At 41.4% G+C, this 17,575-nt stretch overlaps 1 protein-coding gene across 3 annotated transcripts; it reads right to left on the bottom strand.

Annotated features, from left to right (window-relative positions):
- Positions 1-926: 926 nt before the first annotated feature.
- TOP3B (DNA topoisomerase III beta) lies at positions 927-14,892 on the bottom strand. Of its 3 annotated transcripts, none has more exons than XM_057411321.1 (17): positions 14,745-14,892; positions 13,904-14,035; positions 12,746-12,852; positions 10,929-11,003; positions 9,846-10,042; positions 8,906-9,062; positions 7,715-7,828; positions 6,739-6,829; positions 6,271-6,425; positions 5,942-6,047; positions 5,481-5,627; positions 4,607-4,780; positions 3,687-3,815; positions 3,281-3,430; positions 2,764-2,864; positions 2,327-2,528; positions 927-1,444 (listed from the first exon to the last, which is right to left on the bottom strand). In XM_057411321.1, the coding sequence occupies exons 1-17, from the start codon at positions 14,812-14,814 to the stop codon at positions 963-965; spliced, it is 2,589 nt and encodes an 862-aa protein (XP_057267304.1). In that variant the 5' UTR covers positions 14,815-14,892; the 3' UTR covers positions 927-962. The 3 variants fall into 3 exon arrangements, with proteins under 3 accessions (XP_057267304.1, XP_057267305.1, XP_057267306.1); XM_057411322.1 differs by having other exon boundaries at positions 5,942-6,040; positions 6,267-6,425; XM_057411323.1 differs by lacking the exons at positions 10,929-11,003; positions 12,746-12,852; positions 13,904-14,035; positions 14,745-14,892 and having other exon boundaries at positions 9,812-10,041.
- Between the last annotated feature and the right edge of the window lie 2,683 nt (positions 14,893-17,575).

The following is a 17,575-nucleotide window of genomic DNA, read 5'->3' on the forward strand; positions in this document are numbered from 1 at the left end:
GTGGCATCCCCCCATCCAATCACAACTAGTGCTGTTTTGGGGCTGTAGATGATACAAACTGTACTTGACCAGACGACCAGACAAGATCAGCTATGTGCACATGGAAGGAAAGGAGAGAGTATTATAGATCCATACAGTTAAGAGTTTGTAATGTGGGACCCAGTGCCACAGTGGTTAGATACAGCTCCATACAAAAACAAGAGGACACCATCACCAAAATGAGTTCGGGATACAGAGTGTACAAACTATTTGATCAGGTATGATCAGCTGTGTGAACACAGGAAAAGAAGAGCATGGGTACTCTACCTGTCCTCCAGCTGCCGAGGGAGGCCTTACTTAACAGAGGCCTGCTGACCAAAAGATACTAATTTGGCTGCACAGACCATAACTTGGGAATCACTGCTCAAGGCAGATACAAAATGGAAGGCATAAATGTGAGTATGTCTCTTGGCATGACTCTCTTATGCAGCAGAGGGACAGGTCTGAAATGGTGCTCTTGCTACTGCAGATGTGATTTAAAAATCTGACAGCTACTAATCTTTTATCATTTTTGAAGATTCAAAGTCAAATGAAACAGGACTCATTCCATACCTGAAGACTACAGCAGTGTAGCAGTGATTTTAATCACCTCTTATATTGCTGGCACTTGAACCGTTGACAAAAGCCTCAGAAATGATGGAAAATTTCGTTTTCTTTCTGTCAACCACAGGTAACAGACTAGCTTCCCTATTGTTTGTGAGCTCTACTTGGACCAATGAATTCCAATTAAAAGCTTAAAGGCTTACTCAGTTATAAACTGATCATCCAGAAGAATCTGTTTTGTGATTAAGTCAAGGCATACAACAACATAAGGTGTTTAACTTTTCTAAGAACACAAAAGCAGTGAAGATCAAAAACACTTTAAAATGAACTTAAAGGGAAACAAATTTTTATAAGAAGTTTATTTTTCTGTTGTGTGCCCATTATACAAAGTAAGCAGCCAGAGCTGCCATTTTGTCCTTGGGTTTCTTTGGATTGAGTCTTCCTCCAGGCCTCCGGCCTTTACCTCTTCCTCGGCCTTGCCTTTTTCCTTGTCCCCCACGGTGCATGGGGTGCCTCATGGCTGCATGCTTCAGCTCCACCAGATCTTGAAACACGGGATCACAGAACACACAGCCTGAATGCTGGGTCTCACCCCCAGGTAAAGGAGATTTGGCTTTGTTAAAATCAACATCCACAAGGGCTGCATCGCACAAGTCGCAGGTCTCCGGTGACACTCGGACCTTGTGGGCATTCTCAAAGAAGTGCACAATCACATTGCATTTGTTGCAGGCCATCTTCCACTTGGGACCTGACGTTGAGTCCAGCACCAGAACCCCATTCTCACATTCAACGCACTGCCCAATTCCAAGCATGCTAAGAGAATGCTGGCACGTGGGGTGCGTGCATTCATTACAGCCCATTCCTGGTGGAAGAAGAGTAAAACCATACCACCAGGAAGCCTTCATATCACTACCCACAGGACCCAGTTTGGAGGAAGTGAGACACAGAAGTCAGAGACAGCTTAGTATACTACAGGTTTTCTAAATCACTAAAGAATGGAACGACTCCCCAAATGCCAACTTGCCTTTTCACAGATTCAGAATATTCCCTTGCTCAAAATTTCTTCTGTTATTGCTTTCAAAATTGCCAAATACTGCCACTGTACAGGCAGTTTGGACACATTAGTGATGAAAACTATGTTTTCAATTGAAATGTATGGCTCCTAGCTGCTATTTCATACTTGCCCATACACTGTTAGTACAAGACATTTTTAATTAAGAAAAATGGTAATAAAAAAAATGCCATAAAGCTCCTGGTTCTCAGCTTCAAAGACTATGTTAAGTAAGTTACCAAACTGCAACTTTAGAAACTGGTCTCAGTTACCAAACTGCAACTTTCACCCCCTCTTACATCCTTCAACAGCTTTTGACACACCATCTACCTCAGTATCAAAACACTCTCAAGACCTGGTCCTAATCTACAGCTCTATCCATAGCAAGCATACTCCAATTTGCAAAGTATCAGAATCCCAGTGTCTTTCACTGCAAACCAAGTGTTACAAAGGTCACCTCCTGTGCATGCACATAAATTAATTTCTTACTCCTTTTATAAAGAGAAAAAAAAAGTATTCAGAAGTGAGATAACTAATAAATTTTGGTCAGTAAGTTTGAGGTGAGTTTTAGGTATCTGCAACCTAATTTGAACAGCGCTTTATACTAAGTAACACTGAATAAAAACTACTGTATAGACTGCATCTAATCTATTTCAAGTGAGGTCATTCCCTGCATATTTACAGAATTCCTACCTTTTTTCATGTCCCTGAAGGGAGGATGGTTGTAACAGTATGGACACAGTGGGTAGCTCTTTCCTCTGGATCCAGACGACCACAGCACCAGCTCAAAGTCATCTAGTGGGCAACGCAACTCTTTGTAGAGTTTAATGGTACCATTCTGTGGAAGACTGTAGGTGTCATCACAGTGGGAGCAGTGCAGACGACTTGGCTTGGCCTGGAAATAGAAGTCCCCTGAACAACTGTAATGTCAATAAGGTTCAAAACTTCCAGTAAATCCCAGTGGGGCTGCTCACTGCTTTGTTCCCCATGGAAAAGTTCCACTGGGTTTCTCATTTTAGAAATGCCCTCTTGACAACCACATTTGAATCCAAATTCAATACTAGAAAAGGGGTTTCTATTCAATGCCCCTGGCAAGTGAAATATAAACTCCAAGCATGAGGTGAAGTTACCTGAATATACTTCATGAAGCGATGGCATTTACCACAGCGGGAAAGTGGTTTACCAGTGGCAGCTAATGGTGAAAAAGACACTTCCATCAGTTCATCCATACCTGTGAAAGAGAGAATCACACTTACATTAGAATTCTAGTTCTTATGAGGAAACCTTGCACAAAAATCACCTACAAAACCTGTGAAGTGAGAATATTTTATTCACAATGCTTTCCCTTGTTTACAAAGACTTTTAAATACACAGTGTTTTGCACTGAGCATGCACAAACACACAAGGTTAATTATTTCAGCTAGTCTGAAGTTTTCAACAACTCAAAACTACACAAAATAAATCTGAAGTAGAGTTTGTAAGCCATAATTCAGTCCATTTCCTTTTGGAGAGCCACTTAATTTAACTGGAAACTTCCAGTTCTGATAGAACTTTTCAGTAAGCCTAAACCTCTGAAAGCAACCTGATATATATGTATTTTGTACTAGCATCTTTGCAACGATTAAGTAATTGTAGGTAAAGTTTTACCTGCAATAGAATCCACAAAATAGTGGAATTTCCTTTTGAAAATGTCAAGGGTGTGCTCCAGGACCTGATGATAATTTGCTTTACCCAGAGCTATTAAGTTGAGCTGCTTCTCCACAGCACTGCGGATTGTAGGAAGAACCAATTCTGCATCTAACAGAAAACCAGAGACAGCAGCAACAGAAAAACAGCAATGAAAGATCAAAATACGGGGATAGCAAACTGTCTGTGCATAAACTGACATCCAAATAAACAAACAAGTTTTAATTATAACACTCTTTGGAATTAGTAATACTTTCTTAGATGCATCATTTGAGACAGAAATGCTAGCTATACAGGGACAACAGCCCTTAACATACTGAAGGGGAAAGAAGGTAAGAGGATGGAAAGGGAAGGGCATTTAACTGACCTATTTTGTAATAACCATGAACCAGAACAATGCCAAGGTTTGTAGGCTTTAGTCTCCGACCACTCTCCACTGTGACATAGTTTCGCTGGCAAATGTTGTTAATGTGGACTGGAATACTTGCATCAGTTCCTGGTGCACAAAAGAGAACAATATATCCATCCTAAACAAAAAGTCTTCATTGAATTACTCACTTCTGACTTCCCTGGGTTTATGTCAAACTGTAGGGCTCCTGAGACTGTTTAAAATTCAGGAACCTTTTTATAATAACCCATGTCAGTGGGTAACTTCTCTCTCTAGTAATTCTTAGGTTCCTTTGCAGTTCTGAGAAGTCTGAAACATATATTTTAACCTTAAGCCTTTTGTCTCTTCCAAGTAATTACTGTGATGAATCACATACTCTCACATATCATTTATTCTGGAAAAACACAGTGGAGTAAAAGACTATGTGTGTTTTGACCAGAAACATTTAGGAAAATGCAAAGCAAACAGGTCACATTGAAAAAAAAAAGGTAGTATTATGGTAAATTATACACTAAGACATGTAAGGACTACTGGAGCCAGCAAAGCTGAAGCAACTTGTAAAGACAAGAATCGTTCCTAAGAACGGGGAGATGCATTCTTGCACATAACATCAGTTCTTTCTGACAGAGAAGTGACAAGGATGTGTTATGAAAGGATGCTGCTTTGGCCAGAAACCAGACATAAGGATAAGAAAAGGAAAGGAATGTGGGGGAAGAGACAATCTACCATCTGCTAAGAGGAGCTACAGACATTATGGTTTGAAGGGAGAAAGACATTATTACTGTACCTATTCAAACAAATACTGAAAAGTCATTAACCAACAGTTAGTTCAGAGCAGCAATTCAGACTCTCTGCACTCTTGGTAGATATAATTAAATGTAGGTTAAGCAACTTCCTACCAATGCCATGCTTTTCCATCAGAGTGATAAGTTCTGCTTCTGTCAGGTAATCAGGAGGACTGGTTTGCTTTTCTAACAATTTTATTTCACCAACTGGAAAAAGATCTCCTTTCTCACAGTGGGGAAGGCTCTCTTCTAATGGGATGCTGTGCCACGGCATAATTTCTGTGAACCCTGGATGCAAAGAAACAAACAAAAATAATAACAGTTTATCTTTGTAACTTTCAAAAGGAAAACATGGGCTTCATTATACAGATCAAAGTTAAGAGGCTATCTGCAATACCATGCAGAAAATATCTGAAACTGGGATTACTGAGGAAATAGAGTATCACAAGACAGTATCTCTCACCACACTGCACCAGATCTACTTTGTACGTGACTTGAGTCAGGCTGACGTATGGAAAAAAACCTAAACACTTTCCTTAAATGAAACCACAGTGCCAGGAAGGATAGGAAGAGTTTCTTATAAAAGATATACAAATAGCAAGTCATATTAATGTAATAAGGACTATTGGGCCAGCTTACCATGAAAAAAATCTTAGTGGTGGTAAGATATTCTTTTTACAGAGGCCCAAGAAAAAAAGAAGTAAAATATGCCTTTGTGTAATTTATCACCCAAAAGGCGTTTGCTGCCTGTAAAAAGACTGGTCTTCATTGGCAAATGTGGCATTAAGTTTTTGAGACTACTACATGAAAAGTAAGACTTTACCTATTGTAACTGAAGTATGAAAATGAAGATAACTATTTGGTCTCTGGTCTTGATAGCTCAAAAAAATGCTTCATCTTTATATCCATTCAATGCATTAATGGAAGAAAACCAACCAACCACAAACATATATCTGTAGATAACTATTTACTCCGTGGTTAGTCTTACCTGGTGAAGTTACCACTTTTCCAATACATGTAAAACGTTCAGGGCCAATACTGAAAGAAATGGTGGTTTGTAGGTACTTGCAATCAGCGCTGACAGTGGCAATGAAATGCCTGGTTATATACTCATATAGCCGCCATCCATCTCCACCTGAAGAAAAAGAACATCTTACCCACAAAATGCAACTCCTGCAGCTCTACCTAAAATCTGTTCTAAAAGGTTTAGCTGGCTATGCCTTTTTCTTAGCAGTACTATGTTCCCTAGATCAATTACAGAAAAGCAGAGCAGCTCTGAACTTCACTGTCATGAGAAGCTTAAATTACAGTAAAGTCTGCTCTCTTCACTTCTTGCCATTCAAATAAATCTATTTTCTGTTGAAACTCAGGGATTTTCAAACTGGCACCTATACCTCTAGGAACTAGTTTGCTCACATAGTGTCCCAAAACTACTGGATTTGTCTATACCTAATTCTGCTTCTGTCGCAGCTCTCATTGGGGTGATGGGAGGATGGTCTCCTGCATCATGGCCTTTCCTTGGACGATTAATGCTATCTGTTAGCAATGCTTTTACCTGGGTGAAGGAAGAGACAGAAAACAGGCAGGCTGAAATGTATAACAGCTCTCTCTTAGCAGGTTAAAAAGCTTTTCAGATGAAATCCTTAACAATACAACATCCATAAATAAAAGCCACTATAGATATTTATTGTTTCTGAAGACCTATATGAAGCAAGATACATTCTAAAACACAGACTAGAGAATGATCTCTTAGTACAGGTTTTGCTTTGTGTACTCACAGTTTCTGCCCAGTAAGGATTATTGGCTTGTTGTCTCAAACATCCTTTCAAGTCAAAGTTTTCTGGATAATGGGTAGTTTCTGTTCGAGGGTAGCTAATATAACCCTGAGTATAAAGACGCTCTGCTATTTGCATGGCGTGTTGTGGACCCATTCCTAAGATGGAATAGGAGGAAACAAAAATCATCTACACACCACTGCAATTATGATTTGTTTGCTGTACCTGAAAGTATACCTTATCAAAGCATTTATATAAACCAGTTTGTCCTTTCCATCAGGCTTTTGTTGCCTTGACCTTACCAAACATTACACTTTTGACAAGCTTTCTAAACTTGGTCCCTCCCTCAGAATGACGTGCTATAAGGAGAGGAAGGTATAAACTATATTTGATATATCCTTGATTACTTAGTCTGAAAAGCCAAAACATTTTGCTTTAAAACAGTATGAAAATCTGAGCTTTTACACATACCTAAAGCAGCACTGGCCACTCGTAGCATTTCTACCGTGTTCAGAGCCAGTGGTCTCTGCTTCACCTTCTCTTTTTTACTCACAGATTCTACCTAGAAAATAGCATTTTCCCAATAAAAGTTTTGAAGTTTGGTAACTGGTAAATGTATAATTTCAATCATGCCTATAAACATGTGGCATTCCTACCATTACCTGCTCTCGTCATCGCTGTGGGTTTGTTTTTCTTAAACAGTAACCACCAATATTTTTTACTTTAGAAAATTTGACTGGAGTAATTTTACCAAATTCTGAAGTTACAGTCCCAAGGTCCCCTTGTGCTATGGACTATATCAGGCCTATAACTGGGAATGCAGCAAGGTAGCTTATTGCTATCTTCCCATTTACCTCAGCAGCACATACTTTCAGTGCTACAATGATTTAGGGCTTATTACAAGTAATGGTCCTAACTATAAGGATCCAGATTTTTAAAAGCCTCATGCACTCTTTGAACCTCAATGGCTCTAAGCACTTAAATCCAAACATGCTGTCAAACAAGTATTGAACAGAGCAGAATGAGAAGTTAATTGGCTGTAGACTGTACCATACACATGATTAAAAACTTAACTCTGGGAATACTGCCCTAGAAGTAATTAAATTCTGATTTATACAATGTCTCATGGCAAATAAGAGGCCTGCTTGGAGAGATCTGAACAATATTTCTTAGCAGGTTTAGTAATGAAGACTTCCTATGAGTGATGGCAATTTCCAAAGTCAGTATTAAGAAGAGGCTTCTGCTGAGAAGATCACACAAACATAATATGAACTACAGGAAAAAAATCTCTTGCCTTTTATTCTCACTTACACAAATTAATGGAGTAAACACCAAAACACACATATTTTACACTCTTCTTTAACAAAAACAAAAAAAAACAACATGCAACCAATGACATATCAAATAGTATTTCCTTTATATGAAATATGGCTCGACTGACACTTACCTTTGCTTCTTTTGACATCTTTGTTATATTCAGGAACATTTGGGCAATCTCACGATCAAACACCCTCACTCTATCCCAGTCTAAAGTGAGAGAACTTTCTTTTTCAGGGTTCACCTATTGGACAAATTAAAAAACATTAATTCCCACCAAGTCTCTTCCTAGAAGTGTGAAAATACACATTCCAACAATAAATCCAGCAAGCAAATTCTAATAATACCTGTCCTAGGACACAAGTGCTTCACACATGCACTTGTACTCTTTCTTTTTTTAGAGGGGCTTTTGAGAAAGACAAAGTACTTTGAGTTCTGGGGTCAGGGGAATGATTGGAATTATTCCTGCAGTTAACCAAGATACTATTCTTGGGGTTAGTGCTGAAATGGACAGAAACTCAAAGTTTACAATTCTGAATTAACAAAACCAGTCATTTGTATTAAACTGTAGCTAGATCATGTTTTAAACCCCATGTACAAAAATAAATATGAAGCAGCCCACATGAGTACAAAGCTCCCTGAAAACAGGCACCAAATATTTCCTAGCATGACGCACTAGATGCATCAGAAAAAAGATGACAGCGGACACCAGATTTCATCTTTTTTTATTTTAGAATCTAAAATTGGCTATTTTTTACCATCCATCCCTTATTTGTTTAAAAAATCCTTGTGATCACATGCAGTAAACCCATGTTGGTTTGCTCTCAGAGCTTGGACAGCAGCAGGGTTATAAAACTGCTATAAGCTGCCAAAGTACTCAGAGGAATCAACTGCCAATTAACACAATGAGCATTTTATTTGCTTTAAAATTCCAATACTCAGCAATGCCAATGTTTGTTGGCAGCCTAATTAATTCCTGCATTCAAATTAACAACACAGTCAGTCCAAGGACCCCAGGGAACAAAAGAAAACCATTTTAAATAGTCTTGCTGGCTGAGCCCAAGCTTAGATGGTTAGCACTGAAGAATTCTTATAAGGAGCAGACAATAACAACTTTAATGCAAAACTGACATCCTGGAATCTGTTCTCGAGAGAGCGGTGACACACATGTGAACTGAATGGGAACACAGGAGTAAACTGCAGGCATTGTGAGTTCTTGTGAGCAGCTACACATTTATGAATAAACAAAATGAAAATATAAATGCATTTCTTTGGTAAAAATACATATTCCTCATACAAAAACAAGTACTGTAAAACTTACTTTAGCTTGCAAGACCCAGTACGTCTCAGGCTTAAATGACTGGATTTTGTCATGCCTTTCAACACAGAATCCAAGTGTTGGGGTCTGACATGGCCCGAAGGAGATGAGGGAGCTGTCTAAATTCCCATATTTCCCCTGAAAATATTTGGTCTGAAATCTAAGACAGGAAAAAAAAAAACCAGGAACATTAATAGCCTCATTCCCCTGAAATATTTATGTGTCTGTGTATAAAATTTTTCAGTTTGGTGCTGGCAATTAGCTACTCTAGTTTCAAAATATATTTAGTGGTGTGCTGGGTTTGGCAGTGCTGGTGTTAATTTTCTTCATAGTAGCTGGTACAGGGCTGTTCTGGATTTGTGCTGAAAACAGTGTTGATAAATCAGGAATGTTTCAGTCATTGCTGAGCAGTGTTGACACACAGCCAAGGCCTTTTCTGCTCCTCACCCCACCTCACCAGTGAGCAGGCTGGGGGTGCACAAGGAGCTGGGAGAGGACATAGCCAGGATAGCTGACACCTACTGACCCAAGGGATATTCAAGACCATGGGACATCATGCTCAGCAATATGAAGCTGGAGGAAGAAGAAGGAAGAAGGGAGGGTGACATTTGGAGTTACAGTGCTCTGTCTTCCCAAGTAACTATGATGGAGCTCTGCTTTTCTGGGGATGACAGAACACCTGCCTGCAGACAGGAAGTGGGGAATCAATCCTTTGGTTTGCTTTGCTTGCACATGCAGCTTTTGCTTTACCTATTAAACTGTCTTTATCTCAACCCACCAATTTTCTCACTTTTACCCTTCTGGTTCTCTCCCCCATCCCACCAGGGTGAAAATGGGGGAGTGACTGGGTGGTGTTTAGCTGCTGGCAGGGGTTAAACCAGAAGAGTGGATAGAGCAGTATTCCTGAACCTGTCATGAAACTGTCTGTGATCCATGCTGTCACCTTGTAAATGCACAGCCAATCCTAAGATCCAGCTCCTGGCGGGCATCCACTGAAAGAGCTTCATTGCGATTGGGTTCTCCCAAGTGATTCATGGCATTGCAGATGTCTGTGTCAGTAATGGAACTGAATTTAGCTCTATAAATCGTCCTTTCGCTGCTACGAGGTTTGTTCATAACAGGAAGAACAGCATCGAGAACCTAATGAAGATCAGAAGCGTATTTAAGAGTATTTGAAAGATAAAGGCTTAAGTCAGTTTTCCTCTCTAAAGAAAAAAACTCCACAAAAATATTTGCTTACACATAACTACTTTCTTAATTCAGTAAGATGTCATGCCCACACACTAACTGATAAGCAAGGGCAGTACTCGTCTATACACTCAGAAGTGTATTAAGAATTAGCAAATCTCAAGGATTTATTTACCAAATAGCAACTGCTGAACGTGAAGTGCTATTCTTAGCTGAGTGCAAAACATTCACCAGTGCAGCTGCAGCACCTTTTGGTGAATATGTATTGGTTTCTGCCTGGGTTTATCCCATGTATTGCCAGAGCCCAGTTATGATACAATGGTATTTAAAGAACTTCAAACAATTACTTGATCAGATGTGCTTCTTTAACACTTTTAACATAGACTTCTGGGAATAGGATGGTAATAAAATATCTTTGCACATCAAAGTTTTATTTCTAAACCTTTCATGTACACAGTCCGAATTCCTGCAGTAAACCTATGGTTAGAAGTGATCTCTGTGCTCTAAAGTGTCTAACTGCTTAATGAATAAAAGATAACGGAGATGAAGTTTTATAAGGACAGCAAAATAACTACCCCAGCTGTGAAATACAGACCAATTCTCAAAGCACTGGAATGTTCTAACGTTTACGAAACCTTATCTCAGATGAGCAACATCTGTGAAATTGATTTATACTCTTTAACTGACATCTCAAGAATTTAAAAGCACATGAGTTTCTCCACCAAGGCCCTCCATGCCTTTAAAACTTAATCACTTAGATTTTTACTGTATATTCATAAAACAATACTGATAGACAAATATATTATGGTATTATAAGTCTTAAAAATGGAAATCTTACTTCAAAACAGATGTTTTCTCCTTCCTTATCACAATCCAACCACAAGACAATACAATCACAGCCTCTTCCCTCCACCTGTGAGAAAAAAATAGCACAAATTTGCAGCAACTCAAAGACAGACCTATCTCCTCACTAATTGTATACTTTTTGTTTATACTTTAGAAGAACTAGAGATAATTTACGTGGTGCAAAAAGAACTGGAAGAATATAGCAGAAGTGACAAGTCTGCAGGTACTTAAACAGCGGTTGAAGAGAGAAGCAAGCTGTGCTTCATGGGATCAGAAGTCTACCTATGAGACGCTTTTCTACAGGACCTGAAAAATTCAGCGTAGCTCTACAGCAGTGGAACTCTCCTGAAACTGCCACAGTTGGTGCATGCAGTCTTGGGCACAGTCCCTTCCCCTTCCTGTGCCTTAATTTCCACATCATTATAAACAAACAAGAGAAACACTTTCCTAGTTCATAAAGATACCAGAAAGTCTAAATTTATCTGACAGAAATTAGTTTTACACCACATACACTTGCCTTTCAGAAAGCATATTATTTTGTAAAAGCAACCAAGCTACCATTGCCCTCTCAGAGGGGTGCACGTGAAGAATGAACAAGAACCAACACAGACTTACAGAAGGCATTTACAAGCTAAGCCTTGCACTTGCTGTTAAGAAGCAAAACATGCATCCAGCGCTTTGACAAGCAGGATATCAGCAATTGAAAAACCTCGTAAGGCAATGGCAAGAGTGAACTCAACAAAGATGTCAGACAGTGTAAGAACCAGTAAAATTAAAAAAACAGATCTGACCATGACAAAAAGCTGCTTCCTCATGGCAGTATGTAGGAACATACTCATGTCTTTCTGATGCTAGAAATCTAGTATATTGTACAGCATATTGCCAAACACTGCCCACTTTTGGGAAGCAGGTGAATAACCTGCTAAATCCAACATTGAACAACCTGCAGCATGAGAAACACTACATTCAGACAGCCTGTCTGCCTCAGCAGGAGGAAGATATGTAAAAAATGTTTCTTTAAAATATGTTTTAAATAAACATTGGAGGGTAATGCCAGAGGACTCTCTCCTTTAGAGGAGGCATTACCTGTTAGAGGAGACATTACCTGTCTCTCCTGTTAGACGGCATTATCCTCCAACAGAAAACTATCTGTTGTGAAGACAGACTCAATTTTTCACTCTAGAACAAAGCAAACTGACCCAGGGCTGGAAGAGGGTTATAATTCTGGTTCTTACATAAAGCTAGCTAACTTGTAAAAATTGTTTTTGGAAAGCAAGGCAAATTCATAATTTCAAAATTACTAATAATGATTATTACTTTTGAGAACCACAAAAGAATTTCAATTCTTTTTCTTGACAGGGTAAAAATAGGTGTCATTTCTTTGTATCTAGAGAAAAAAAAGAACAATGAATCCTTGAAGACAGACAAGAGGTAACAGACAAAATGTACAAGATGTATCCTTTTAGGACAAGAGATATTGGCCTCAAGCTGTGTCAGGGGAGGTTTATATTGGATAGCAGGAAAAACTTATTCACTGAGAGGGTGATCAGCCATTTGAACAGGCTGCCCAGGGCAATGGTGGAATCACCGTCCCTGGAAGTGCTCAAAAAACATGTAGATAAGGCCCTTTTAGTGACATGGTTTAGTGGTGGACTGGATAGTCCTGGGGTAAAGCTTTGGACTTGATGATCATAAAGGTCTTCTCCAACCTATTTGATTCTATGATTCTATGAAATATGCTCCAGATAAATAAAGAAAAAAAATGCCAAGACAAGATTACTGTCAAACACTACTGCTAAGAAAGAATACCTGTAAAAATTTCACCATGGTCAGTTTGGGATTAGCTTCTTTCTTTTCTGTGGGAGCTTTGCTAAAAAGTTCTGCCGGATCCACTTTGTCCCAGCTGTTGTATTTCCCTGAAAAACAAAAGTATTTGAAGCAGAGCTCTAAATATACATTAAAAACCAACAACACAACAAACAAACAAACAAATAACATTACCTTGCAAAACACCTGGCTTTCAAAAATTGTATTGGAAATTTCTCTACCCTAAAACCTCTTGCTCTATTTTCTACCAACGACCCCCTTAGATTTCTATTGAATTGGAGCTATAATTTTAAAATGTGACATACAAAGAGGGAAAGAGGGGATGAAAAAAAGAAGGAATATTACATGCCTTTCAGAAATGAGCTATTAAAACACCTTCTTTTGTACAGTGAGATGATCAGGCCTAAAGAAGGGAGCTATCTTTCCTCATCTCCACAGTGCATGCATAATGTGCATATTGCAGTCTGTTCACTACTTTAATAGCCCGTTATGTCTCAGCCATAAAGCATGTGTCGCTTTCTCGTATCAATGCATTTGTTCATTTCCATTTCTCTGAAGTAACCCTTAGTAATATTGCTTAGCAATTAGACAGAATCGTACCTCTTCAAAGCAATGTACAAATAACTTAAATTCAGTCCTCATAAAACTTGTGAGATAATTCTCATTAGAGGAAACAGAGTAGTCACACGACCAGCCAACACTTCAAAGCAAGTTAGTGACAGGATTCTTTGTACATAATCCTTACCAGATCTCCATTTTGTAGTAATATACTACAATGCTTCAAAGAATATCCTTTTAGATTCTGCATCCTTTAATCACCTTGCATCTGAAGTACTACAACATTTACCCAGGTAAGCAAATAGAGCCTCATCTCCCCTCATGTTCCAGGGGCATAATTCAGACACAGAAAAGACACGTGGCATGACCAAGAAGTCAGCCAGAAAACTAGAAACAAAAATCAAGGCCTGCTGACCACAATCTTCTCATTCTCCTTTTCTCTCTGTTTTTTTTCATCCTCCTCGTCTTTCTACTTCTTGACTGAATATTCTTCCTGAATCATTTCCTCAATCAGTATTTTCCTATTACAAGTCCCTGACAGCTCTACAACCGTACCACTTAACATGTCTTACGAACAAATACCTATGAAATCCAGAGTCATGACGTGACCACATACAGATGTCATCTTGAAATGGGCACTCTGTCCTACAAATAATCCAGTGTACTCATGCACAGAGCATGCACCATTCAGTCCCTTGCGAGAGGACATGTTTCCTGTGAAAATAACATGACAAGTATCAACAAGATTAAAAAAAAAAAACTACAGACATAAGTTATTTCATAAGAAGTTACATCTCCCCCTTTCCTTAGGCCTCATAGCTAGGATCTTCCTGATTACAAAATTCTACTCATTGATCAAGTTTTTACTTAGTTAATTAGTACTTCAGAAAGCATAGTTCATTTTCAATTTAAACTCTTCATTATCTCCTCCAACCTGCCCTTACCACCAGGAAATCCTTACAGAAATACACCGAGTTTTCTACACCAGTACAGTTATAATCAACTCATTCCGTTTTTTATAAAATTCTATAAAACTATTTATCAAATCTTTGCTATAGCTTCAAAAATCTCTGAACAGCAACCTGCAGCTTGATTGGTGTTTTCTATAAACCTTATGCACCAACACATGCTACAGTTACATAAAATACCAAACCCAGCCTCCTTTATTCTTGAACTGAAGTAGCATCAGCACGTGAACAGCATGTGAAGGGCAACTGAGCTCTTTCACAAACTGCAGCCTGTCCCTCCCGGGTACCAACTACCTGACCAGGTGTTTCTCAACCTCACTTCACCTACAGCAAAATCCGATAACCTTCGGCCACGCAGTCTGCCTGCAGGCAACCAAGAGGTATCTCCTCAGCGGGGCTGTGCGCTCCACTCTGCCACTGGCACAAGGCCTGACCCCGCAGGCTTTCCTTCCTACCTCTCGAGAGGATCTTGGCGATGGACTGCGCCAGAGAAGGCTTCTCCGCCACCATCAGAACAGTCTTCATTTCCAGCTCAAAGTGCCGCGGCGCTTACCGGTGCGGGGAGGGGTTAGTGCAGACCGCGGCGCGCAGCTCACTACCGAGAGCCAGTCCCCAGCCTGCAGAGAGAGCACGGCACAGGTTTACCGCAAACACGCTGCCAGGGAAGCTCACGCGGAAGCAATGACAGACCTCGCCCTCCCCTCGGGGCTCCGCAGCTCCCGCTGCCCGGACCCGCCCCCACAAGAAGCCCACCGGGTAGAGCGAAGGAACCGCCTCAGCCTGAGGTGCCCCCCCACCCCCCCGGCCGCGCTGTCCCGCCCCGGTGCACCCTGCGGGGCGAAGGAGCCGCCCGGCGCGCTGAGGGGAAGCCGGGAGCAGGGTCCATGCACATGAAGCATATCTGCTTTATTCAAGCAGCTGAAGCCAATGCACCTGTGCACAGTCCATGGTTACGTTTCTAGTTTCCATAGGCTAAAACCGCCACAAATAGTCTCTGCCACTAACAGCATCTACTTCAGTGCAAAGAAATTTATTCTGCGAGCGTTAGGAGCTCCCAGTTCCCCTGCACCTAGATGAGGTAATGGAAATAACATTGATTTTGTAACGATTCTTGGGGAAAAGTGCAATTTTTTTGCACATTACATTTTAGAGGAATGATGGTTTCTTTCTTGAGCAGAAAGGGAAAGAAGGGAAAGGAGAGAGGGAGGGAAGGCCCAGGCAGCAGCACTGCCCTTTCTGGCCCATATTTCCTGGGAGGGGGCAAGGAGGTTTTGTCAGGACCGAAGCAGCTCCAACGTCTCCTCCACGTGTCCCAAAACCTTTCTGTCAAGACAAGTGCTACAGAGGGAAGCCCCAAGTTGATGAGCTCCTCCCTGGCGGAGGAGCTCAGCTCTCTCTTCTTATCCCTGTGGCATGCACCAATCACAGCCAATGTTTATAGCCCTTTTCCAAGAGCCACTCAGTGCCATACAAACCCAAAGGGAAGACCCTGGGCAGCAGCCAGGATGAGGATGTGTATCCACCTCCTGCTGTCTGGAATAAAAAGATACTAATTCACCTTCAATTAGATTAGCAAACAATTAATAGATACCAAGTTATTAGTGAAAGAAAAATCAAAACAAACCCAGGCAATGTTGAAGTTAGAACTTACTAAAACAAATGTGTTCTGCTGTTTCAGTGCCTAGTTCCCTTTGACATCTGGGGAACATCTGGAACAATCAGGATGCAAGTTAAAACCACGTCTTCAGATATGTCAGATACATATTTTTCAATTTCCTCTAGCAAAAGCCCTCTATGAAACCCAACCTTTCTTGTTGAATGCCCAATGCAACATGCAAATTCAGATGTGTACTTACCTGTAGAAGCACAGCTGGGCCTCTCCAACCCACAGCTGCGGGACTCTGGACACTTCGAGTCCCTGTGTAGCCCTGCGTTGGTACATACACACGCGTGGTTTGCAGGGCCACACAAAGATTTGCCCAGCCCGAAGGACTCCCTTCTCACCGGACAGTCTGCGTACACCAGCTCTACTTGGCCTCACCACGGAGCACGCTGGCACGACAGTGGCTTTGAACCGTTTTGGGAAGCCTTTCGCAGGGTGCAAAGCCTCACCCGTTTGTAACCCTCAGCCCCGGCACTGCCGGGGGGACCCCCGCGCCCATCCCAGCTGTGCATAACGGAGGCTTCGTGCCGCGGGGGTGCCCGCAGCCAGCGCGTACCGCCAGGGGGCGCTGCCGCAGCGGGACCCGCTCCCGGAGCTGCGGGGCAGGACGCAGCGTTGCGGGACCGGAGCCCTCCGCGGCCGCCCCGCACACAGCGTTCCCCTGTGTCACTGCTAGGGCAGCTTTGGCCGCCCTGGCTTCAGGAGCGCTTCTCGCCGTACTGGAAGGGCTCCAAAACGGGCCGTGTGAGCCCTGCGGCTGGGGAAGGTCTTCATTCCCACAGGGAGAACTCTGCCGGCACACCCGGTACCCACAGCGCCGGGGCAGGCTGAGTCCCGACCGCTGACACCCCCGTCCTTGCCTTTTTTCAGCTCCGGCTGGTGTTCCTTCCCGTTTCTTCTGAAGAGCTGATGGCCATAAACCCAGCTCTCCAGCTGTATGAACGGGGCAGGACAATAACAGCCCAAAGCAAGCAGCCTCTCCTATGGTTTTCTTAGAGAAAATCAAGTTTGTTTCTAGGTTTAAATCACTAGCTAGGATTTGGGTTACATTGACTTGGTAATCATCTCAAATCAAGCTACAGCTCTAGGTAAGCACTCAACAAGCAGAGGATACTTCAGCCTCGCTGGTCCTGCTGCATGTAGAACCCTAAGTTTTTCAACGCCCTGGTTATCCCAGGGTATGGCTACTTAAGTAGCTAAAGCCCTCACTTTAAATGAGACATCCACATCTCGCTTCACCTCGAGAAGAGCTTGTGCAGGTGTTAGAGCCTTGGACCTCCTTGTTCTACTGCTGACTTAATGATTCAGTTTGGTAACTAACACCTTGATGCCTCCTCTCACCTCCAGGACTCAAGTAGCAACTTCCCTCTTCAAGAATGTTTTACCGATCTGGATGTGTAAAGCCCGTTTTAAGAGCAAGACAGAAAAAGCTATAGAAATACAATCTATTGCAGCAAGCATGATCATTCCTGTTTCACTTCCCTGGGCTCATTCTTGACCTTAGAGTAACTTCTCCCTGTTTGTTTCCAAACACACTTGAAAAGATTGCCATGAAATTAATAAGTATTGACAGGAGAGTCGGGCAGGCCGAAACACATCTGGAAGGATGCCACAGACATTAGA

Source organism: Pezoporus wallicus, unplaced genomic scaffold, assembly GCF_028554395.1.
Source record: "Pezoporus wallicus isolate ANWC-B61680 ecotype Strahan unplaced genomic scaffold, APGP_CSIRO_Pwel_v1 contig_6401, whole genome shotgun sequence".
Lineage (NCBI taxonomy): Eukaryota > Metazoa > Chordata > Aves > Psittaciformes > Psittacidae > Pezoporus > Pezoporus wallicus.

Bases quoted from the DNA above. Each gene is read 5' to 3' on its own strand.
- TOP3B (XM_057411321.1), bottom strand. From the start codon at position 14,814: ATGAAGACTGTTCTGATGGTGGCGGAGAAGCCTTCTCTGGCGCAGTCC. The intron at 10,043-10,928 runs GTAAGATTTCCA...GATCTTCATTAG, and splicing joins GAGAAAACATCTGTTTTGAA to GTTCTCGATGCTGTTCTTCC. The intron at 6,830-7,714 runs GTAAGTGTCAGT...GCTATTTTCTAG, and splicing joins AGATGTCAAAAGAAGCAAAG to GTAGAATCTGTGAGTAAAAA.